Source organism: Oncorhynchus masou, chromosome 13 (assembly GCF_036934945.1).
Source record: "Oncorhynchus masou masou isolate Uvic2021 chromosome 13, UVic_Omas_1.1, whole genome shotgun sequence".
Lineage (NCBI taxonomy): Eukaryota > Metazoa > Chordata > Actinopteri > Salmoniformes > Salmonidae > Oncorhynchus > Oncorhynchus masou.
This window is the reverse complement of record NC_088224.1, coordinates 41,262,251-41,287,653: the sequence shown is the minus strand read 5'-3', so window position 1 is coordinate 41,287,653 and position 25,403 is coordinate 41,262,251. Positions and strand designations below refer to the sequence as shown.

At 41.7% G+C, this 25,403-nt stretch overlaps 1 protein-coding gene across 2 annotated transcripts in view; it reads left to right on the top strand.

The window, feature by feature from the left end:
• The first annotated feature begins 207 nt into the window (after nucleotides 1-207).
• The window catches only part of LOC135552331 (choline transporter-like protein 4), a 43,179-nt gene continuing 17,983 nt past the window's right edge, over nucleotides 208-25,403 (top strand). Inside the window, exons 1-6 of one of the 2 annotated variants that reach the window (XM_064983891.1) lie at nucleotides 208-455; nucleotides 10,820-10,868; nucleotides 21,167-21,240; nucleotides 23,592-23,670; nucleotides 23,986-24,085; nucleotides 24,367-24,498. In XM_064983891.1, coding sequence (XP_064839963.1) covers nucleotides 410-455; nucleotides 10,820-10,868; nucleotides 21,167-21,240; nucleotides 23,592-23,670; nucleotides 23,986-24,085; nucleotides 24,367-24,498 — 480 coding nt within the window. In that variant the 5' untranslated portion in view covers nucleotides 208-409. The remainder of the gene's footprint in view (nucleotides 456-10,819; nucleotides 10,869-21,166; nucleotides 21,241-23,591; nucleotides 23,671-23,985; nucleotides 24,086-24,366; nucleotides 24,499-25,403) is intronic. The other variant, XM_064983892.1, reaches the window with a different exon arrangement.

The following is a 25,403-nucleotide window of genomic DNA, read 5'->3' as shown; positions in this document are numbered from 1 at the left end:
CTGAAATGTCATCAGATGTGTTTGTTCAGGTATTTTAAATATATTATATAGGCATACAGCCAAATAATCAGGAAAAAAGCTATTTCATTTACTACATGCAGGCCCATCAAACAGCCTGGGGGCATTTAGTAAAGGGAGGCTAAGGGGCGGGAATGCTTCACCGCGCGTGCAGGCAGGTGCGCGTCACACAACAGGTGCGTTCGTGATATCACAACCCTAGTTACTGGAGCTCGAGGGAGAAAGATTTATTCAACGCAAGTTTGCTTTTTCTGTGCATTAAGTGTAGGTAACACCTCTTTAAAACGTTGTTTTATACTTTTTTTAATTATTAAACTTCGACTTGATATACCTGGCAATTTAGACGTTTTACACGATTATAAACTAGTAGAGGTGGAGAGAAGGATTGAAAATGGGTAAAAACCTAAAGGAAGAGAACTCGGAGTCGTCGGAATATGGTGAGTTCATTTCACCTCGCCCGTTACATTACCTGGATTAGTATTTTTCTAACCTCACAGAATAGTGTAATTTTTGTTAAATGAAAAATGTTTGTCACTAGCCTAGCCTATTTGCGTTTTTCCAGTTCCTTATGAGTGGTGACCCCTATTAGGCCTACCTCTCCATTTAGAATGTTACATTTCAATCTGTGATTTAAAATCAATTTTCAGTAAGCATTACAGGCTACATCACATCAACTTTCTAACTCAGCTGAATACAACGGAAGGGCATTGATATTCTATGGCATGCCATTGCTTTCATGTAGGTTTTTGCATTGAATGGGGAAATTTAGAGGAGGAAGTTTGAATATTCATTGTATGAAAAATCTGTTTTGTTGTGAGGCATTCATTCTCTGTCAGTCTTCTGTGAGTTGTGGTGTTCCTCCGGAACCACGTTTTACATATGTCCATCTCTGGGAGTGCCTGTGTATAAAGGCTCACTGCCTTAGTGTGTCTTATTACCTGTCCACCCTATTCAAGGGTTGTATCCCAAATTGCACCCTTTATGGTGTACTGCTTTTGACCAGGACCCATAGGGCCGTTTGGGACATACTCCAGTTTTTTGCACGAGATGAATGGAGACGATGGGATGCTTGTGTAAACAAATTAAGTTTGCTAGAGAGCAATAGGAGACAGGAGAGTAAACATCATGGGTAAATGAGCAGCAGATAAACCAAAGTAAAGGCCAGGGCCCATATCCACAAAATGTCTCAGAGGCTAAACTTATTCTAGACCCTGGTATTCAAAAAGCCACTCCATGTAAATTCAGCTGCCTCTTGGATAAGTAAAGGTCCCAGTGTCCACTCTGTCCATCCTGTTTGCTATGTTTGACACCCCTGCTCTAGACTGTGTGGTTAATACTGAAAAGCCTACCATAATGGCCTGCTAATCATTGACCAGTCATTAGTGTGAGGTGAGCCAGGCCTAAGCGCAAAGAACATTGGAGAACCAAGTTTGAAAGGCAATGATTCGACTACACTAGTTTGAACACTTCTGCTGCTTTTAGGAATATAGTTACAAAGGTGCTGAACCTAGTCTGGTTTTTGTTCATGTGAGATACTGTTGGAACAACAACATGTCTCTGAGGTCACCTGTGTCATCTATTTTTTTAGAGGCGCTATCAGGTTATAATTATTTATTAGTAATATTTAGCTACATCTCCACAAAATAGTGAACTGAGAGAAGGAATGGGTGATGGAAGATGAGGCTAACTACTGTATATCCTTGTAGTGGGATACATATTTGATATGTATGCATATTATATAGACCTCACATGTGATCTAAGCAATTAGCCCATTAAATGAATTATCTGACTCCAAAAGATAATACAGCAATATGTCAGATTTATGGTTCATCAAATATTATGTGTTTAGCAGATCAGGGTCATGAGATTTTTACATATCAAAGGCATATATTTCATTGTAAAATTAATTAATTCACGTAAGGCATAAAGCTTAATTTAAAAGGCAATACTGACATTAAAAAAGCATTATTCAACCATATACAGTAAGTCAAAAGTTTGGACACCTACTCATTCCTGTTTTTTTTTTTATATCTACTATGTTATGTTTACTATATTTCTTTATATTTACTATTTTCTACAATGTAGTATAATAGTGAGACATCAAAACTAAACTCAAAAAAAATGTCCTCGCACTGTCAACTTGGTTTATTTTCAGCAAACTTAAAGTGTAAATATTTGTATGAACATAAGATTCAACAACTAAGACATAAACTGAACAAGTTCTGCAGACATGTGACTAACAGAAATGGAATAATGTGTCCCTGAACAAAGGGGGGGTCAAAAGTAACAGTCAGCATCTGGTGTGGCCACCAACTGCATTAAGTACTGCAGTGCATCTCCTCCTCATGGGCTGCACCAGATTAGCCAGTTCTTGCTGTGAGATGCTACCCCGCTCTTCCACCAAGGCACCTGCAATTTTCCTGACATTTCTGGGGGGGAATGGCCCTAGCTCCCACCCTCCGATCCAACAGGTCCCAGATGTGCTCAATGGGATTGAGATCCGGGCTCTTTGCTGGCCATGGCAGAACACTGACATTCCTGTCTTGCAGGAAATCACGCACAGAACGAGCAGTATGGCTGGTGGCATTGTCATGCTGGAGGGTCATGTCAGGATGAGCCTGCAGGAATGGTACCACATGAGGGAGAAGGATGTCTTCCCTGTAACGCACAGCGTTGAGGTTGCCCGCAATGACAACAAGCTCAGTCCGATGATGCTGTGACACACTGCCCCAGACCATGACGGACACTCCACCTCCAAATCGATCCTGCTCCAGAGTCCAGGCCTCGCTGTAATGCTTATTCCTTCGACGATAAACGCGAATCCGACCATCACCCCTGGTGAGACAAAACCGCGGCTCGTCAGTGAAGAGCACTTTTTGCCAATCCTGTCTGGTCCAGCGTCGACGGTGTTTTGTGCCCATAGGCGATGATGTTGTCGGTGAGGTCTGGTGAGGACCTGCCTTACAACAGGCCTACAAGCCTTCAGTCCAGCCGCTCTCAGCCTATTGCGGACAGTCTGAGCACTGATGGAGGGATTGTGCGTTCCTGGTGTAACTCGGGCAATTGTTGCCATCCTGTACCTGTCCCGCAGGTGTGATGTTCGGATGTACCGATCCTGTGCAGGATCCTTGTTACACGTGGTCTGCCACTGCGAAGACGATCAGCTGTCCATCCTGTCTCCCTGTAGCGCTGTCTTAGGCATCTCACAGTACGGACATTGCAATTTATTGCCCTGGCCACATCTGCAGTCCTCATGCCTCCTTGCAGCATGCCTAAGGCACGTTCACGCAAATGAGCAGGGACCCTGAGCATCTTTCTTTTGTTGTTTTTCAGAGTCCGTAGAAAGACCTCTAGTGTCCTAAGTTTTCATTACTGTGACCTTAATTTCCTACCGTCTGTAAGCTGTTAGTGTCTTAACGATCGTTCCACAGGTGCATGTTCATTTGAACAAGCATGGGAAACTGTGTTTAAACCCTTTGCAATGAACATCTGTGAAGTTATTTGGACTTTTACAACTTATCTTTGAAAGACAGGGTCCTGAAAAGGGATGTTTCTTTTTTTGCTGAGTTCATATTAGGGCTGTCCCCGACCCCCAAAAATCTTGGTCCATAAAGAGTCCTCAGTTATTTCGACCAATTCTGCCTATAGGACGGGAGGAGCAAAATGGAGTCGTGGTCAGATTTGCCGAAGGGAAGGCGTTGGAAGGCCTTGTATACATTGTGGAAGTTAGAGTAGCAGTGATCCAGTGTATTGCCCGCAGGAGTGCCACAATCAATATGCTGATATAATTTAGGTAGCCTTGTTCTCAAATTTGCTTTGTTAAAATCGGTAGCGACAATAAATGCTGCCTCAGGATATATGGTTTCCAGTTTACATCGAGTCCAGTGAAGTTCCGTGAGAGCCGTCATGGTATCGGCTTGAGGGGGGATATACATGGCTGTGACAATAACTGACGAGAATTCTTTTGGGAAATAATATGGTCTACATTTGATTGTGAGGAAGATCAGGTGAACAAAAGTACTTGAGTTCCTGTATGTTGTTACGATCACACCATATAATCATGAAGCATACACCCCCGCTCTTCTTCCCAGAGTAATGTTTATTTCTGTAGGCACGACGCAAAGAATCCAGGTGGCTGTACCGACTCCGACAACATATCCCGACAGAGCCATGTTTCCGTGAAACAGAGTATGTTGCAATCCTTGCCCTAGTTTCGTCTACCTTGTTTTCTAGAGACTGGACATTGACGAGTAATGTACTTGGAAGCGGTGGGTAGTGTGCACGCCTCAAGTTTGACCAGGAGGCCGCTCCGTCTACTTCTTCTGCGGCGGCGTTGTTTTGTGTCAGCCTCTAGGATCAGATCAAATGCTCTGGGTGGTGGTGTGAACAAAGGATCTGCTTCAGGAAAGTCATATTCCTGGTCATAAGTTGACATCGCTCTGATATCCAATAGTTCTTCCCGGCTGTATGTAATAACACTTAAGATTTTCTGGGCTAACAAATGTAAGAAATAATACATAAACTAAATAATGCATAGTTTCCTAAGGACTAGAAGTGAGGCGACCCTCTCTGTTGGTGCCATCTTACCGAACGGTAGGCTTATGTGGTAAGCCTACTGTTCGTAAAACACCAAAAAATTACATCCGAACAGGACCAAAAGAAGACATTCAAAAGAAGTCTGCTCGTACTTACTAGGGTGTAGCCTACCATGTTGGCCCGCAATGGAATTTTATGAATGCCATTCTATGTGGTAGGTCCACCATTTGTAAAACAGGCTATTGCATTGGCTTTATTAGTCCTGATTCCTATGACTAATCAATGTGGCTATTTAAGTCTTGAATATCAGCTATCCAACTTTATCAGGAGTTATCGCGAGCCTATTTGAAACGTGTTTAAACAGCAGAAAATGCTGAAATATTCTATTTTTCACTATGATCAGCTTGTCAAAAATGTACAGATACAAATGTGAAACCACTGATCTTAATAATGGGGTGAAACTCCTGGACAGCAGTTGTGATTGTCCATTTCATAATGTCCATTTTACTTTGACATGTCCTGTTTTTAGGATATGTTGCTTTGCTAACATTTTTATTTAATTGAGCGCCATTTAGGTTAAGCTATTTGATCGGAGAAACCTGCATGTAAAAATTTGTCATACATTTTAGGTCAATCTTGTAGGTTTCAGAAAAGGCTACATACTCTACCATATCCTATATCTGCTACATGATTTATGTTAATTTTTTGACTGAATGTTGGTGGAGCGCTGCAGAGATACGTCTCTCCAACAGCACCCTGGAGAGGTGTGCTGGGAATGGACAAGCAAAATATTTTGAGGCCTGCCTTTGACAAAGTGGGAAATGCTTATCAAAGGCCAGCATCAGCACCTATATGACACTGATTTAAATAAATTGTAATTGTTGTTGAGCAGAATTATGTGAGGCTTTGTTTTTGGAGGTGTGTCTTGGTCAATTTCGCTCAGAAAATGCTGCCCTGGTCAATCTGCCGCTATAGGCGGCCGTCTAATCCTGCCTAATGAGCAAGCAGGCTGTGCCTATAGCATATCATAATCGCATCAATAAATTGGTTATAACAAATGCAACGCATACGCAAGCAGTGTAGGTGCAATGATTGAATAACATGTATGTGTACATTTATTTTGCAATGCTCACGCACGCAACGCGTCCGGTTTGGGCATAGTGCTAGAGGCATACAGCTCGATGGTGGTAATGCAAGGCTGATATACTAAGCCTACTAATGATAATGGCATTATTATTATTATTATTATTATTATTATTAACAATAAGGAGATCAAGAAAAAGTAGCATTAATTGTAAATATAATTTCAGACAATTTTGAACAGTGTAAACACTAAATAAATAATAATAAATCTGGTTGTTATAATGAAAAAAGTGTAAAGCCTTTATTACAGCAAAGCAAAGATTAAATTCAGCCCTATTTGTTGAAATTGTTTACTTGACACGTGAGGTTTGCTCACAGAATCAATTGGCTATTAAACAAACCCTCAAACAGGCAACAGAAGCAGGACCTGTCTTATTTCTGTAGCTGTATTGATGATTTATAAAGCCAGGCACATTTTAAGTTAGGCTATTGATTATAGACCTAATTAAGTTTGGATTTCCTCTCTCCTGTTTTCTCATCTACTCATTCTGCTGCTGCCTCCACGCATTGTTCTCAACACTAATATGCTAGTTAACTTTGCTATTATGCACATAGCAACATGGTCTAGGAAAAGGCGCCAATTCAACAGCACACTGATTTGTTTCAGAACCATGGACAGCGACCACTATCAAACGCGGGAGAAAACGCATTTGTTATAATATTTTTCTTATTGCACCATTGTTTATGTAATCTAACAATTTCAGTAGCACATGTCTTAAACTAATGGACTGTGCCATCCCCACTGTCTCCACAATGGATCAATCCACTCAGCACAAATCAGACAGGTGTCTTGTACACCATGAGATATGTATTTTTGCAACTGCTCGACTAAATAAATCTCGGTTGACCAACAGCCTATTGTCCCAGTCAATTAAATGGGGTTAGCCCTAATATGTATGCATATTTTATATACATGTGATAATTAATTCGATGGCTAATTGCTTAATCTTATCTGATTCCATAAAATAATACAGCAATATGCCAGAGACTACGGTTAATCATCACTTAATTGGTTGACTTATGCTGGCCTTGACTGCCCAATGCACTCTTTCCTCATAGGCACTGGTATGCATGTGCTTGCACACACACACACACACGTGCACGCACATAACTAACTTTGCGGTCTAATATACCCTCTCAAAAAGTAATCACAACGCTACATCATAACCCATACATCAGTATCTCTAATTGGAGTCTGACCAATATGTTTTTTGAGGGGTCCGACACTGTCCCTGTTTTTTGGGGGGGACAACTTATTTTTGGTCATATAGTGTTTATCGATATGTGGACACCTGGCAGAATCATGGGCATTAATATGTAGTTGGTCCTCCCTTTGCTGCTATAATAGCCTTCACTCTTCTGGGAAGGCTTTTCACTAGATGTTGGAACATTGCTGCAGGGCTTCCATTAAGCCACAAACATTAGTTAGGTCGAGCACAGATGTTGGGCGATTAGGCCTGGCTCGCAGTCGGCATTCCAATTCATCCCAAAGGTGTTCGATTGGGGTGGAGATCAGGGCTCTGTGTAGGCCAGTCAAGTACTTCCACACCGATCTCGACAAACCATTTCTGGATGGACCTCGCTTTGTGCGCAGGGGCATTGTCATGCTGAAACAGGAAAATGTTTGAAGCACAGAATCGTCTAGAATGTCATTGTATGCTGTAGTGTTAAGATTTCCCGTCACTCGAACGAAGGGGCCTATCCTGAACCCTATCCCAACAGTAGTGGTTTCCTGGCCTCCGGCAAACCCAGAATCGTCCGTCAGACTTACAAATGGTGAAGCGTGATTCATCACTCCAGAGAACACGTTTCCACTGCTTCAGAGTCTGATGGTGGCGAGCTTTACACCACTCCAGCCAACGATTGGCATTGTGCATGATCTTAGGGTTGTGTGCGGCTGCTCGGCCATGGAAACTCATTTCATGAAGCTCCTGACGAACAATTCTTGTGCTGACGTTGCTTCCAGAGGTAGTTTGGAACTCAGTAGTGAGTGTTGCAACCAAGGACAAACGATTTTGCGCTATGCGCTTCAGTACTATGCAGACCCGTTCTGAGAGCTTGGGTGGACTACCACTTAGCGGCTGAGCCATTGTTGCTCCTAGACGTTTCCACTTCGCATAACAGCACTTACATTTGACCAGGGCAGCTCTAGCAGAGCAGACATTCTACTTGTTGGAAAGATGGCATCCTATGACGCTGCCACGTTGAAAGTCATTGAGCTCTTCAGAAAGGCTATTAAAACTGCCAATGTTTGTCTATGGAGATTGCATGGAGGTGTGCTCAATTTTATACACCTGTCAGCAACAGGTGTGGCTTAAATAGCTGAATCCACTAATGTGAAGGAGTGTCCACATACACAATATATACAAAAGTATCTGCCAATATACTGTTTTACAAAGGGAAAATTAAAGTGTCATTTTTCCACAAAGAGTTCTCATAAATTGTCATCCCAAAGAGCAACTGTCCAAGAAATATGCTTCAGATGTTGATTTCTTACATTGACAATAATGGCATCACACAAATGCCCGCAAATGTTCAAATAAGAATGAGATTCCCTATTTATTGAATATCAGGTTATCTGCAGGTACGGATTTTTATAATGGTGAAAGGCTAATATTTGACGATAATATCGGTGAACCGATATACCTGTCAGGCTCTAAATTGGACCAAAAAATGTGGTGATTCTTTTATCACCACTCTATCCAAAGTCAAGCCAAATGAATTGAAATCACCTACAGACATACACATTGTTTGGGCCTTTAGTATTAGTAAAAATGCCCTTACAACTGAGGTTCAAGATTTGTAGGGTCCAAACATTTCTATTCTTTATGGGATCAGACGGTGGTAAAAAGCAGGGAGTATAAACACGACATCAGGAAAGGGTCACTGCCAGTCAGTTTCCAGGTTGTGGTTTGCCCTAAACAGACAGCCTTGTATTCTACTGTAATCTGATATTCATTTACAGCCGGCAATGAGACAAAGGAACAGGTTTCTTTGTTTGGCAGCAAGCAAATCGAGTCTCTCTGACTTTCACTCCATGTACAAGGCTTAGCTGAAAATGCAGTGGATGCTATATTGAATATTCTATTGGATGTTTATGGTTATGTGTATTCTGTCAGTTGGAAGCCAAATGCATGCCTCAGTCTAAATCTTTCATACAGTAGGCCTTGTACTTAGTAGCCGCAAAACAAACAGTATGATTGTCAATATCCTATACCTTTTATTGTGTACTCATTACAAAGCTTCAGATTTCACTAATCTCCATGAAGTTGTTACTAAAACATTGAGCTTCCATAAATCAGGATTAGTAGGTATATAGGATGTAAAGGTTTTGTCCGATAATAGTTAATAGGGAATATTAATGATTCATTTATTTGATATTTTAGTGCTTTTTAGATTATACCGCAGTGTGCGACATTGTAGGCCATGGACCTAATGAACATTCCTACATTGTAATGTAATTTCACTAACTCTAAGCCATAGATGCTGACTTCTTTGTAGACATGCTTCCAATCAGTGAATGGTGTAATGTCCAACTAGACTTGGGCTGATACTTTATCCTACAGTAGCCTAATTGAAAAACAAAAATGAACAGCACGCTCAACTGCATATTCCTTGGACAGAAGTGCAAGGTTCAACAGGTGCTGTATCTTTAATTTGTCATTTTATGAAGGCATTTTATTCTGGGATTTTGATTGGTTTATTGTGAGGAGTCCATGAGACCAAGAACAACATCTCTTAGAAATGTTTGGCTTGCTAAGTAGAATATAAACCAAGCAAAGGTAATTGCTTACTGTGATAAGGGGAATGTTGTCCATTTTGAGTAGGGCTTTGACGATATCAGTATCGTAATAATTTTTCCGTTGCAAAAATGAAAAAACAAAGCAGATCCAACTCTTGTGGTCCTTTTTTAAATACCTGCTGTATGTAAATATTGTGTTCTATAGCTTGGAAAATAAAGACATTAAAATAAAACATTTAACCAGGCAAGTCAGTTAAGAACAAATTCTTATTTACAATGACGGCCTACCCCACCCAAACCCTAACGACGCTGGGCCAATTGTGCACCGCCCTATGGGACTCCCAATCGCGGCCGGTTGTGGTACAGCCTGGAGGTGTAGTGAAACCTCTACTGAGATGCAGTGTTTAGACCGCTGCGCCACTCGGAGCCCTATAAATAAATGTGACTCTGGATGACAACATAATGATCTTTGTTTCCAACATTAGGGCTGTTTTGGTTCCTTGCCACGATACTAACGTGCAAAGCGATACTGGTTTTGTCCCGGCCCTAGTTGTGAGTGACCATGACACACAGGGTTTCAGTGAAAAATGTCTGGAATATTTTTGGGAGATCCCTTTCAAAAGTCACTGCTCTGCTTTGAGCCTAGTCCCTCCATCTTTGAATTCAAATTCAATTCAAATCTCCCTTATCACATACTGCCCATTCTTTTTAGTTTAAGGCTACCTTACTTTTAAGGGTGCGTAAACTGTCAAATTTGCCATAAAAACATTGACTTATGCAATGTCGAGATTAAAAGAGAAGAATGATGAAAGATCTATATCTTAATAATTATATTTCACCGTATCTTGCTCTCTATTTTTCTTCATTGGCCAACTCTTAAGAGTTGCCCTAGTGTTCCAGAAAGTGACTCTAAGCAATGTCACTCCCGTAACCCAATCATCATCACCCCCAAAACTCTCCAGTGTATGTACAGATTGTTCGACCTATAAAGATGTGTCAAGGTCTTATTGTTTTTGCTACATTTCCTCCTTCTCAGGCGGAAGACTGCCGCTCTTCAACTCGATGAGTTGCATACTAGCAAAGGCCACTCTCGCTGCATAGCAACACCCCCCCTCCCCCCAACGAACCCTCAAACTCAGACACGCAATTCTCTCCATAGACTCTCATGCACAGTGGAGCTCTTTTGAATATCAATGCAAATTGCCATTACCGAGAGATGTTTTCCCTATGTATTCAATCTGATCTGTGTAATGTGTAAACAAGGAACTAACACCATTACACACTGCTATCAGGTGTTTGTGTTAAGTCATTGTAAATACCTTCAGAAAAGATATTTCAATTCTGTTATTGATCCATTATCTCACTGCCTTTTCTTTTCAGGGGAACCTGCTCAGTATGACCCCACCTTCAATGGACCTGTTCGGAAAAGGTAGCCTTTTCCACTAATTCTCTTTCAATTCAATTTCAATTTAAGGGGCTTTATTGGCATGGGAAACATGTTTTCATTGCCAAAGCAAGTGAAATAAATCAAATTTTATTAGTCACAAATGCTTACTTATGAGCCCCTAACCAACAATGCAGTGAAAAAAAATATGGATAAGAATAAGAAATAAAAGCAACAAGTAATTAAAGAGTAGCAGAAAAATAACTATATACGGGGGGGGGGTACCGGTACAGAGTCAATGTGCGGGTGCACCGGTTAGTTGAGGTGATATGTACAGAGTTTTATTAAAAGGAGATGATAACAACAGAGAGTAGTAGTGGTGTACAGGGGGGGAGGGGGGGTCAATGCAAATAATCTGGGTAGCTATTTGATTAGGTGTTCAGGAGTCTTATGGCTTGGGGGTAGAAGCTATTTAGATGTCTCTTGGACCTAGACTTGGTGCTCTGGTACCGTTTGCTGTATGGTAGCAGAGAGAACTGTCTATGACTTGGGTGGCTGGAGTCTTTGACAATTTGTAGGTCCTTCCTCTCACACCGCCTGGTATAGAGGTCCTGGATGGCAGGAAGCTTGGCCCCAATGATGTACTGGGCTGTTCACACTACCCTCTGTAGTGCCTTGCGGTCGGAGGCCGAGCAGTTGCCATACCAGGCAGTGATGCAACCAGTCAGGATGCTCTCGATGGTGCAGCTGTAGAACCTTTTGAGGATCCATGCCAAATCTTTTCAGTCTCTTGAGGGGGAATAGGTTTTGTCGTGCCCTCTTCACAACTGTCTTGGTGTGCTTGGACCATGTTTGTTGGTGATGTGGACACCAAGGAACTTGAAGCTCTCAACCTGCTCCACTCCAGCCCCGTCGATGAGAATGGGGGCGTGCTCGGTCCTCTTTTTCCTGTAGTCCACAATCATCTCCTTTGTCTTGATGATGTTGAGGGAGAGGTTTTTGTCCTGGCACCACATAGCCAGGTCTCTGCCCTGTCTCATCGTTGTCAGTGATCAGGCCTACCACTGTTGTGTCATCGGAACACTTAATGATGGTGTTGGAGCTGTGCCTGGCCGTGCAGTCATGAGTGAACAGGGAGTACAGAAGGGGACTGAGCACGCACCCCTGAGGGGCCCCTGTGTTGAGGATCAGCGTGGTCGATGTGTTGTTATCTACCCTTACCACCTGGGGGTGGCCTGTCAGGAAGTCCAGGATCCAGTTGCAGAGGGAGGTGTTTAATCTCTGGGTGTTTAGCTTATTTATGAGCTTTGAGGGCACTATGGTGTTGAAGGCTAAGCTGTAGTCAATTAATAGCATTCTCACATAGGTGTTCCTTTTGTCCAGCTGGGAAAGGGTGCAATAGTGCAATAGAGATTGCATAATCTGCGGATCTGTTAGGGCGGTATGCAAATTGAAGTGGGTCTAGGGTTTCTGGGATAATGGCATTGATATGAGCCATGACCTGCCTTTCAAAGCACTTCATGGCTACAGATGTGAGTGCTCCGTGTCGGTATTCATTTTGGCAAGTTACCTTCGTGCACAGGCACTGTGGTGATCTACTTAAAACATGTTGGTATTACAGACTTGAACAGGGAGAGGTTGAAAATGTCAGTGAAGACACTTGCCAGTTGGTCAGCGCATGCTCGCAGTACACGTCCTGGTAATCCATCGCGCCCTGCGGCCTTGTGAATGTTGACCTGTTTAAAGGTCTTAATCACATCGGCTACGGAGAGCGTGATCACACAGTCGTCCGGAACAGCTGATGCTCTCATGCATGTTTCAGTGTTATTTGCCTCGAGCTAAAATAGACGAGCTAAAATATAAGTATTTAAAAAAATAATAATAATAATATTTGAGCTCATCTGGTAGGCTTGTGTCACTGGGCAGCTCTTGGCTGTGCTTCTCTTTGTAGTTTGTAATGGTTTGCAAGCCCTGCCACATCCGATGCACGTCAGACCCTGTGTAGTGCGATTCAATCTTGGTCCTGTGTTGACACTTTACCTGTTTGATGGTTCGTCGGAGGGCATAGCAGGATTTCTTATAAGCTTAAGCTGGGTTAGAGTCCCACTTCTTGAAAGCGGCAGCTCTTGCCTTTAGCTAAGTGCAGATGTTGCCTGTAATCCATGGCTTCTTGTTGGTTTGTACTTACGGTCACTGTGGGGACAACGTCATTGATGCACTTATTGATGAAGCCAATGACTGATGTGGTGTACTCTTCAATGCCATTGGAGGAATCCCGGAACATATTCCAGTCTGTGCTAGCAAAAGTCCTGTAGCTTAGCAGCTGCTTCATCTGACCACTTTTTTTATTGATTTCGTCACTGGTTCTTTCTTCTTTAATTTTGCTTGTAAGGAGGAATCAGGAGGATATAATTATGGCCAGATTTGCCAAATGTAGGGTGAGGGAGAGCTTTGTATGCATCTCTGTGTGTGGAGTATAGGTGGTCCAGAGTTGTTTTTCCCATCTGGTTGCACATTTAACATGCTGGTAGATATTTGGTAAAGTGGATTTAAGTTTCCCTGCATTAAAGTCTCCGGCTAGTAGGAGCGCCACCTCTGGGTGAGTGTTTTCTAGTTTGCCTATGGCGGAATACAGCTCATTCAATGCTGTCTTAGTGCCAGCCTCTGAATGTGGTGGTATGTGAACAGCTAAAATAGGTAGGTAGATATTGTGGTCTACAGTTTATCATGAGATACTCTACATCAGACGAGCAATAGCTCGAGACTTCCTTAGATATCGTGTACCGGCTGTTATTTACAAAAATACATAGTCCGCCGCCCTTTGTCTTACCAGAGGCTGCTGTGCTATCCTGCCGGTACAGCTTATAACCAGCCAGCTGTATGTTCATAATGCTGTCATTCAGCCACAGCTCCTTGAAGCATAGGATATTAGTTTTGAATGTCCCGTTGGTAGTTTAATCTTCTGCGTAGGTCATATTCTTCAAAGATTGCACGTTTGCTAGCAGAATGGAAGGAAGTGGGATTTTTTTCGATCGCCTACAAATTCTCAGAAAGCTGTCCACCGTCTGGCCCCTTTTTCTCTGCCTTCTCTTCACGCAAATCACTGGGATCTGGGCCTGTTCGCGTTGGGTTGGTCAGACTCGTTAAAGGAAAAAAAGGATTCTGCCAGTCGGTGGTGAGTAATCGCAGTCCTGATGTCCAGACGTTATTTTCGGTCATAAGAGACGGTAGCAGCAGCATTATGTACAAAATAATAAAAAATAACGTCTGCCTTCTCCGGCGCCATTTTATTATTTATAAACAAAAGTGAAATAAACAATAAAAATAACATTAAACATTACACTCACAAAAGTTCCAAAATAATAAAGCATTTCAAATGTCATTATGTGCAAATAGTTAAAGTACAAAAGGGAAAAAAAATAAACATAAATCTAGGTTGTATTTACAATGGTGTTTGTTCTTCGTTAGTTGCCCTTTTCTTGTGGCAACAAGTCACACATCTTGTTGCTGTGATTGCACACTGGTATTTCACCCAATAGAGATGACAGTTTATCAAAATTGGATTTGTTTTCAAATTCTTTGCGGGTCAGTGTAATCTGAGGGAAATATGTGACAATGGTCATACATTTGGCAGGAGGTCAGGAAGTGCAACTCCGTTTCCACCTAATTTTGTGGGCAGTGTGCACATAGCCTGTCTTCTCTTGAGAGCCAGGTCTGTCTTCGGCTGCCATTCTCAATAGCAAGGCTATGCTCACGGAGTCTATACATAGTCAAAGATTTCCTTAATTTTGGGTCAGTCACAGTGGTCAGGTATTCTGCCACTGTGTACTCTCTGTTCAGGGCCAAATAGTCTTCTAGTTTGCTCTTCTTTTTTTGTGAAATCTTTCCAATGTGTCAAGTAGTTCTCTCTTTGTTTTCTCATGATTTGGTTGGGTCTAATTGTGTTGCTGTCCTGGGGCTCTATGCGGTCTTTTTGTGTTTGTGAACAAAGCCCCAGGACCAGCTTGCTCAGGGGTTCTTCGCCAGGTTAATTTCTCTGCAGGTGAGGGCTTTGTTATGGAATGTTTGGAAATCGCTTCCTTTTAGGTGAGTGTAGAATTTAACGGCGCTTTTCTGGATTTGGATCATTAGCGGGTGATCGGCCTAATTCTTCTCTGAATGCATTATTTGGTGTTTTATGTTGTACACAGAGGATATTTTTGCAGAATTCTGCATGCAGTCTCAATTTGGTGTTTGTTCCATTTTGTGAATTCTTGGTTGGTGATCGGATCCCAGACCTCACAACTATAATGGGCAATGGGTTCTATAACTGAAATTAAATTCAAGTGTTTTTTTAGCAAGATTGGTATATCAGATTTTATGTTCCTTTTGATGGCATAGAAGGCACTTATTTCCTTGTCTCTCAGATTGTTCACAGCTTTGTGGATGTTCCCTGTGGCGCTGATGTTTAGGCCGAGCTATGTATCGTTTTCTGTGTGCTCTAGGGAAACGGTGTCTAGATGGAATTTGTATTCATGGTCCTGGCAACTGGACCTTTTTTGGAACACTATTTTTTTTATCTTACTGAGATTTACTGTCGGCCCAGGTCTGAATCTGTGCAGAAGATCTAGATGCTGCTGTAGGCCTTCCTTGGTTGGGGACAGAAGCATTAGATCATCAGCAAACAGTAGACATCAGATTTTATATAGTAAGGTAAGGCCGTGTGCTGCACTGTTCTAGTGCCCTCACCAATTTGTTAATGTATATGCTGAAGAGGGTGGGGCTTAAGCTGCATCCCTGTCTCACCCCCTGCAATGTGGAAAGAAATGTGTGTTTTTGCCAATTTTAACCTCACACTTGTTGTTTGTGTATATTACTTTTATAATGTATGTTTTTCACCCAACACCACTTTCCATTCATTTGTATAGCAGACCCTCATGCCAAATTGAAATCAACAAAGCATGAGACTGCCTTTGTTTTGGTTTGTTTGTTTGTCAATTAGGGTGTGCAGGGTGAATACGTGGTCTGTCGAACGGTAATTTGGTAAAAAGCCAATTTCACATTTGCTCCGTACATTGTTTTCGCTGAGGAACTGTCTGCTGTTAATGATAATGCAGAGGATTTTCCCAGGGTTGCTGTTGACGCATATCCCACGGTAGTTATTGGGGTCAAATTTGTCTCCACTTTTGTGAATTGGGATGACCAGTCCTTGGTTCCAAATGTTGGGGGATATGCCAAAGCTGAGGATGATGTTAAAGAGTTTAAGTATAGCCAATTGGAATTTGTAGTCTGTATATTTTATAATTTCATTTAGGATGCCATAAACCCCACAGGCCTTTTTGGATTGGAGGCTCTATGTTTTGTTTTGTTCATTCAATGTCATTGGAGAATCCAGTGGGTTCTGGTAGTCTTTAATCTCTCTAGGCTTGATGGGACGCTACCATCCCATGTGACCAACATTCAGTGAAAGCGCAGGGTGCCAAATTCAAACTACAGAATTATAAATATTTAACATTCTTGAAAATACACATGCAATATGTTAAAATAAAGCGTAACTTCTTCTTAATCCAGCCATGGTGTCAGATTTCAAAAAGGCTTTACGGTGAAAGCAAACCATGCAATTTATCTGAGGACAGCACCCCATCAAACAAACAGACAATCATATTTCATCCCGCCAGGCGCGACACAAAACTCAGAAATAACTATATAATTCATGCCTTTGAAGAGCTTCTTCTGTTGGCACTCCAATATGTCCCATAAACATCACAAATGGTCCTTTTGTTCTATTAATTCTGTCGTTATATCTCCAAAACGTCAATTTATTTGGCGCGTTTGATCCAGAAAAACACTGTTTCCAACTCTCGCAACATGACTGACTACAAAATATCTAATAAGTTACCTGTAATCTTTGTCCAAACATTTAAAACATCTTTCTTTAACGTAAATAATAATCAAATTTAAGACGGGATAAACTGCGTTCATTAGCGGATAAAAACGAAGTGGAGCGAGCTTTCAGGCCGTGCGCCCCAACCACAACAGCACTCTAGACTTGACCCTCGTTCTGAACAGTCCTACTTCTTAATTTCTCAAAGCAAAAACATCAAGTTTTTAAAGACTGTTGACATCCAGTGGAAGCGATAGGAACTGCAAGCAAGTGTCTTAGAAATCTACATCCACATAGAAAACCCATTGAAAACACTGTCACCTCAACAAAACAAAACAAATCCTGGATGGTTTGTCCTCGGGGTTTCACCTGCCAAATAAGGTCTGTTATACTCAGACATCATTCAAACAGTTTTAAAAACGTCAGTGTTTTCTATACAAATCTACTAATACTATGCATATCCTAGCAGTTTACTCTGGGCATGCTTTTCATCCGGATGTGAAAATACCACCCCCCGCCGAGAGGTTAATAGTTGATTCTAATATTTGTATTTGATCATGTATATGTTTTTGCTGTTTGTTCTTTGTTCTTTGTTATACAAAATGATCGGAGCAGTGGTTTATCCATACAGCTCAGTTTTGGATTGTTAACTCTTCGTGTTTGTTTAGAGTTTTCCAATTCTATGGATTCTTCAATTACATTGAACAATTACATGTTTAGATTTGATAGAGAAGCTGAGGTCAAAACCTGTTTCGGTTTTCTACCTCCAAATGTATACCTTCACCATTAGTGAAACATTTTGTCTAGGAAATTGTCTAGAAGGGATTGAATTTGTTGTTGCCTAATAGTTTTTTGGGTAGTTTTTCACACTACTTTCCTTCCATCTATAGCATTTCTTAATATTATTAATTTCCATTTGCTTTGATGCATCATGATTCAGCATAGCTTTGTTCAAGGACTGATTTTTCTGTGATCTGAGACTCTGGGTTGAGGTCTGATAAAATAGTCTACGATACCACTGCGAAGAGATGAGCTATAGGTGTACCTACCATAGAAGTCCTCTCGAAGCCTACCATTGACTATGTAGATACCCAGCGTCCGACAGAGCTACAGGAGTTGTGACCCGTTTTTGCTGGTTATATTGTCGTAGTTGTCTAGGGAGGTACAGTGGGGCAAAAAAGTATTTAGTCAGCCACCAATTGTGCAAGTTCTCCCACTTTAAAAAGATGAGAGGCCTGTAATTTATCATAGGTACACTTCAATTTTGACAGACAAAATGAGAAAAAAATCCAGAAAATCACGTTGTAGGATTTTTAATTAATTAATTTGCAAATTATGGTGGAAAATAAACTTTTGTTATTGACCAAATACTTATCTCAATACTTTGACCTCTGTCATTGCCAAAGGGTATATAACAAACGTTTTCTGTCTTCACAAGGTTTTCACACACTGTTGCTGGTATTTTGTCCCATTCCTCCATGCAGATCTCCTCTAGAGCAGTGACGTTTTGGGGCTGTTGCTGGGCAACACGGACCTTCAACTCCTTCCAAAGATTTTCTATGGGGTTGAGATCTGGAGACTGGCTAGGCCACTCCAGGACCTTGAAATGCTTCTTACGAAGCCACTCCTTTGTTGTCCGGGCGGTGTGTTTGGGATCATTATCATGCTGAAAGACCCAGCCACGTTTCATCTTCAATGCCCTTGCTGATGGAAGGTTTTCACTCAAAATCTCACGATACATGGCCCCATTCATTCTTTCCTTTACACGGATCAGTCGTCCTGGTCCCTTTGCAGAAGAACAGCCCCAAAGCATGATGTTTCCACCCCCATGCTTCACAGTAGGTATGGTGTTCTTTGGATGCAACTCAGCATTCTTTGTCCTCCAAACACGACGATTTGAGTTTTTACCAAAAAGTTATATTTTGGTTTCATCTGACCATATGACATTCTCCCAATCTTCTTCTGGATCATCCAAATGCTCTCTAGCAAACTTCAGACAGGCCTGGACATGTACTGGCTTAAGCAGGGGGACACGTCTGGCACTGCAGGATTTGAGTCCCTGGCGGCGTAGTGTGTTACTGATGGTAGTCTTTGTTACTTTGGTCCCAGCTCTCTGCAGGTCATTCACTATGTCCCCCCGTGTGGTTCTGGGACTTTTGCTCACCGTTCTTGTGATCCTTTTGACCCCACTGGGTGAGATCTTGCGTGGAGCCCCAGATCGAGGGAGATTATCAGTGGTCTTGTATGTCTTCCATTTCCTAATAATTGCTCCCACAGTTGATTTCTTCAAACCAAGCAGCTTACTATTGCAGATTCAGTCTTCCCAGCCTGGTGCAGGTCTACAATATTGTTTCTGGTGTCCTTTAGGTGTCTTTTATACTGATAACAAGTTCAAACAGGTGCCATTAATACAGGTAACGAGTGGAGGACAGAGGAGCCTCTTCAAGAGGAAGTTACAGGTCTGTGAGAGCCAGAAATCTTGCTTGTTTGTAGGTGACAAAATACTTATTTTCCACCATTATTTGCAAATAAATTCATAAAAAAATCCTACAATGTGATTTTCTGGATTTTTTTTTCCCCCTTCATTTTGTCTGTCATAGTTGAAGTGTACCTATGATGAAAATTACAGGCCTCTCATCTTTTTAAGTGGGAGAACTTGCACAATTGGTGGCTGACTAAATAAGTTTTTGCCCCACTGTATATGGGGGAGGGAATGCTGTCACCTCCAGGTAGGTGTTTGTCCCCCAGTGTGCTAAGGGTGTCAGGTTGTTGTCCATTTCTGACATTTAGGTCGCCACAGACTAGTACATGTCCCTGGGCCTGGAAATTGTTGATCTCCCCCTCTAGGACAGAGAAGCTGTCATTGTTAAAGTATGGGGATTCTATTAGGGGGATCTAGGTAGCACACAAGGACATTTTCTTTCTCTGAGATCATTTCTAGCCAGATGTAAAATGTTCCTGTTTTGACTATTTTAATTTGAGTGGGTTCTATCTGCTCTATACCAAATGACCATACCCCATGAGTCTCTTCCCTGTTTCACACCTGGTAGTTTGGTGGTTTGGATGCTGTGGTCTGGGTGTAGGTCCTCTTGGTGTCGGTTCTCTCGGTGCAGGGCCTTCGGGATGGAGTCTTGCAGGTCTGGGAGGGTGTCTCGCTGGTCTGGACAGGGTGTCCGTTGCTCATGTGTGTGATGCTGGGGCTATGGTTTGAGGGTGACGTCCTTCAGGGTCCTGGCAAAAGTTGAGATTTCTGCCTTGTAGAGGTGGACCTGGTTGTAAAGGCTAGGGTGGAGTGGTGGGCCAGGTAGACATTAGCTTTTTAGGCACAGTCTCTCGCAAATGCTTGCATTCACTCGCTGTATGGTGGCAGGGTGAATGTTTTTTCAAGGTAGCAGGGAGGAGATCACCACTTGTGTGTTCGGGAAAGTCAAAGAAGCTTTTTCAACCCTAATCTGTTCTCTGACAGCTCCAGGACAGCTCCAGGGCATATCTAGTGTTTAGGCACCAGAGTTTAGCCACTTTGTGTTTGGGAAAAGGTTTGTCCTCTTGAATGTATTTGCCATTTTGAGTCAATGAGGAGCACAATCTCTAGCTTTGTGTTCTTAGTGGATGTGTGGCGGTTTGTCAAGAGGGCTATCAGGAGAGCTGACAGGGGGGCTGATAGGAAGGGGTGGGTTGTCTGTTAGGTTGGTGGGTCCTGTGTTGTCTGTCCCGTTATGGTCTGTGTCTGAGGTGGGCTGTTCTGCTGGCTTCTCTGGGGGAGTGTCCTGGGCTGTGAAACTCCTGCCATTGTTGGGCTCAAGAGTTTTCACACATCTGACTTCACACTTCAGTGCTAATTGAAGATGCAGCCTGGTCTATTCTGTCCTAGCAGCTTGGTAGCTTAGTATACTTATTTACTTAGTTTTATATAACAAAATTACCTATAGATTATTTTCATTTACTTTTTGGCTTCAAAGTAGCTTCAGACTGAATATTACTTGCTCTGTTTTGTGTTGGACGGTATTTCCAGGTTCCGCTGTGTTTCTTCTGCAAGTTTTGGTTTGTTAGTTTTTTTTCTTGATAGTCCTTGGTAGTAATAGTCCATTCAGGTAATTTTGTCCAAAATCAAGGTTTTATGTATGGAATATGGATTGACGGTTTTGATGTTGAGGTTAGTCCTTGTGGGAAGAAAAAAATGCAAGTTTATCTAAATTTATCCAACTATAATTCTATCTTTTTGCAGAAGAACTCAGGAGCCCCTGCGCTCACTACCTCTCTCACTCTCAATAATTTTGTCTCTTGCTCTCTACAAGGCCTACAGAGCCTACCAAGCTACAAAGCCCCAACTACCACTATCTTTGTGTGCAAATTATCCACTGTATGTCTCAAGTGCCTTTCGTGGGCACACTTTCTGTCACACATTTTTCAGCCTGGGGGCATCTATGCCACATCAATGATCAAAATCACTGTGTGTCATTGTATTTCCATTCTCCCTCAGAGGCTGCACTGACATCATCTGCTGTGTTCTCTTCATTGTCGTTATCCTTGGCTACATGGCGGTGGGGATTTTGGGTAAGATGGGCCTTCTACGCACCTCCCACCTCTCACATTTTCTCTCACACACACATACTCATTCTGTATGTGTTGCTGTATTTTTTTTCTCTCTCTTGCTCAGCCTCTTTTGCTCATTTTCTCTCACTATTAGATGATGTCTGATTCCTGGCATTATCTCTCTCTGGCTGTCAATCTCTCTTTATGACTCTTACATCCCTTTTGAAACTCAGGTGTCCTCTCCATAATGCCTTATGTAAATGTAGTATTTGCAGGCAGAACGCACAGTCCGGCCATGCTGGTTAAACAAAACAACAGTGACGTAATCACCCCAGTGACATAATCATCCCTTCCTGAATTCCAACAGCTCGTCAAATCGCCACTCACAAGTGAGAACAGCACCTCCATTATCGAGAGTGCGCTGGTAACATAAGCTTGTCATTGGTTCTATGATTTTCTGACTTTTCCCCTCTTCAAAGGCTATACCCTCACCTTTCTCTATAATTATAAGGTATCTCTATGGCCTTGATATTCTACTCCTTTTTGTCTTTCGGTCGAAAGGCCTCCCTCTCTTCTGACTCCCACCCAGAGTGGTTCCAAAGATAAATTCCAAAGCAGAAGCTCACCCTCACCCACAACATCCATGACCTGTCATCAAACACATTCCAGCAGGCACTCACTCTACTTTTTCTTCAGTCAATAGAGCTGCCTGATAAGGAGGTCATATGAATATATTGCCAATGTCAATAGCTTAGTATCTGATTAATGGGGAAGGATTTTGTGCATTGATCGGATATACAGTAGGCCTTTTGTTGAAAGGAGGGGAGTAGTGGTTTAGTATATAAAACCAAATGAAGTAGTTGATGTCAATGAGCTTTGTACTCTACCTTTCTAAAGTTTGGGGTCACTTATAAATGTTCTTGTTTTCCATGAAAATATACATGAAATGAGTTGCAAAATGGATAGGGAATATATGTTGACAAGGTTATAAATAGTTCTTTTTAATTTAAATAATAGTGTCCTTCAAACTTTGCTTTCGTCAAAGAATCTTCAATTTTCAGCAATTACAGCCCTGCAGACCTTTGGCATTCTAGTTGTCAATTTGTTGAGATAATCTGAAGAGATTTCACCCAGTGTTTCCTGAAGCATCTCCTACAAGTTGGATTGGCTTGATGGGCACTTCTTTGCGTACCATACAGTCAAGCTGCTTCCACAACAGCTCAAAAGGGTTGAGATCCGGTGACTGTGCTGGCCATTCCATTATAGACAAAATACCAGCTGACTGCTTCTTCCCTAAATAGTTATTGCATAGTTTGGAGCTGTGCTTTGGGTCATTGTTCTGTTGTAGGAGGAAATTGGCTCCAATTAAGCGCCGTCCACAGGGTATGGCATTGCAAAATGGACTTGATAGCCTTCCTCCTTCAAGATCCCTTCTACCCTTTACAAATCTCCCACTTTACCACCATCAAAGCATGCCCAGACCATCACATTGCCTCTACCATGCTTGACAGATGGCGTCAAGCACTCCTCCAGCATCTTTTCATTTTTTCTGCATCTCACGAATGTTCTTCTTTGTGATCCGAACACTTGAAACTTAGATTTGTCTGTCCATAACACTTTTTTCCAATCTTTCTCTGTCCAGTGTCTGTTCTTTTGCTCATCTTTTTTATTGGCCAGTCTGAGATATGGCTTTTTCTTTGCAACTCAGCCTAGAAGACCAGCATCCCGGAGTCGCCTCTTCACTGTTGATGTTTAGGTGTTTTGCGGGTACTATTTAATGAAGCTGCCAGTTGAGGACTTGTGAGGTGTATGTTTCTCAAACTAGACTCTGATGTACTTGTCCTCTTGCTCAGTTGTGCACTGGGGCCTCCATATTTCTATTCTAGTTAGAGCCAGTTTGTGCTGTTCTGTGAAGGGAGTAGTACACAGCGTTGTATGAGATCTTCAGTTTCTTGGCAATTTCTCGCATGGAATAGCCTTTCTCAGAACAAGAATAGACTGATGATTTTCAGAAGAAAGGTCTTTGTTTCTGGCTATTTTGAGCCTGTAATTGAACCCACAAATGCTGATGCTCCAGATACTCAACTTGTCCAAAGAAGGCCAGTTTTGAATGTCAGTTTTCAGCTGCGCTAAAATAATTGCAAAAGGGTTTTCTAATGATCAATTAGTTTAATGGACAAAAAAAGCTGTTCTTTCAAAAACAGGGACATTTCTAAGTGACCCCAAACTTTTGAACGGTAGTGTAAGTTAATTTGGTTGCCTTTGATAAATGTATGGGTCATTTGCCCTTGTATTCTTTGACTGTGGTAAATGTATTGGGGTCCCCACCACTCTGCTTAGATATTGATGTTTTGTTTTTATATTTCCACCAGCCTGGCTTTATGGTGATCCCCGACATGTCCTCTACCCACGGAACTCAACTGGAATGTTCTGTGGTATCGGGCTCAATAAGTAAGGACCTCTCTGGGGTCCGTGATGTGTTTGAACTTGAAATCCTTTATGAACCAAGTATAATTTTATACAGAAGTTTAGAAGAATTGAGGCTATGTAATGTGAATTTACTAATCATACATTTTTGCCATAAATGCAATGGATAGAAGTGGACATGTCTGACTGGATTGGCCAGATTTTCATCTGGGTTAATAATTCAGTTTTGGCATGCCTCAGTATATTGAACTGTCATATTATATATATATATATATAATTCACAATGCATAGTTAGGATTCTGTGAGTACAATACAAACTGTTACATTGTCCTTTCCCAGAGCTCAACACAGTGTGTTCTACTTTGACATACTGAAATGTGTCACATCAATCAACATCATGGCCGCCACCCTTAATGGGTTACAGTGCCCCACCACACAGGTACATTAACATCGCACCATAATGTTCTAGTTTCTAATAGTAATAAGGAACTCTGTGCACATCTGCAATGTCCCATTGTGTGTGTTCCTGGGTCAAATTGTATTTATATGTAATTTCTTCACCAACCCGTTCATACAAGTTCTCTTTTATTAAATTTGTATTTGTATGAGGCCTTTTTCTTATGGTCTCTACATCCCAAAATGTCATGTGTATCTGCATATCTGGGACAGGCATCAGGTTTCAGTCACAATGTGAATACCTCTTCATTCCTCACCCTGCAGGTGTGTGTGGAAAAGTGCCCAGATGTGTTCTGGGCTCTCAATCCTATTGCCTACTTACCGAATGCCAAGCCACAAGACTACTTCAACCAATCACTCTGTGTGCCGTCCTTTGATCTAGCAAGAACTACACTGGTAAGTCCCATCCATTTGCTTGGAGCTAACTCTGCTAATTACACTGCTGGGTGATTATAAAAAGTCAGTCAATGGATTAATAATACTCTTAGCAAAAAAAATAACTATTTACAATATGTAGAATCTATGAGAATAGAAAGATTCAGAACTTTTGTGAAACATTTTATTTTAATATTATTTAACTAGGCAAGTCAGTTAAGAACCAATTCTTATTTTCAATGACGGCCTAGGAACAGTGGGTTAACTGCCTGTTCAGGGGCAGAACAACAGATTTGTACCTGTCAGCTCGGGGATTTGAACTTTCAACCTTCCGGTTAATAGTCAAACGCTCTAACCACTAGGCTACCCTGCCGCCCCAAAACATCACAGCACAGTTGAAAAATATTTAAAATATAAATCAGGGTTGGGGGAAAATCAAATATTTAACATTTGAAATTCTTCAAAGTAGCCACCCTTTGCCTTGATGACAGCTTTGCACACTCTTGGCATTCTCCCAACCAGCTTCATGAGGTAGTCACCTGGAATGCATTTCAATTAACAGGTGTGCCTTGTTAATTTGTGGAATTTCTTTCCTTCTTAATGCGTTTGAGCCAATCAGTTGTGTTATGACAAGGTAGGGGTGGTATACAGAAGATAGCCCTATTTGGTAGAAGACCAAGTCCATATTATGGTAAGAACAGCTCAAATGAGCGAAGAGAAACAACAGTCCATCGTTACTTTAAGACATGAATGTCAGTCAATCTGTACATTTTCAAGGACTTTGAATGTTTCTTCAAGTGCAGTCACAAAAACCATCAAGCAATATGATGAAACTGGCTCTCATGAGCACCGCCACTGGAAAGGAAGACCCAGAGTTACTTCTGCTGCAGAGGATAAGTGCATTAGAGTTACCAGCCTCATAAATT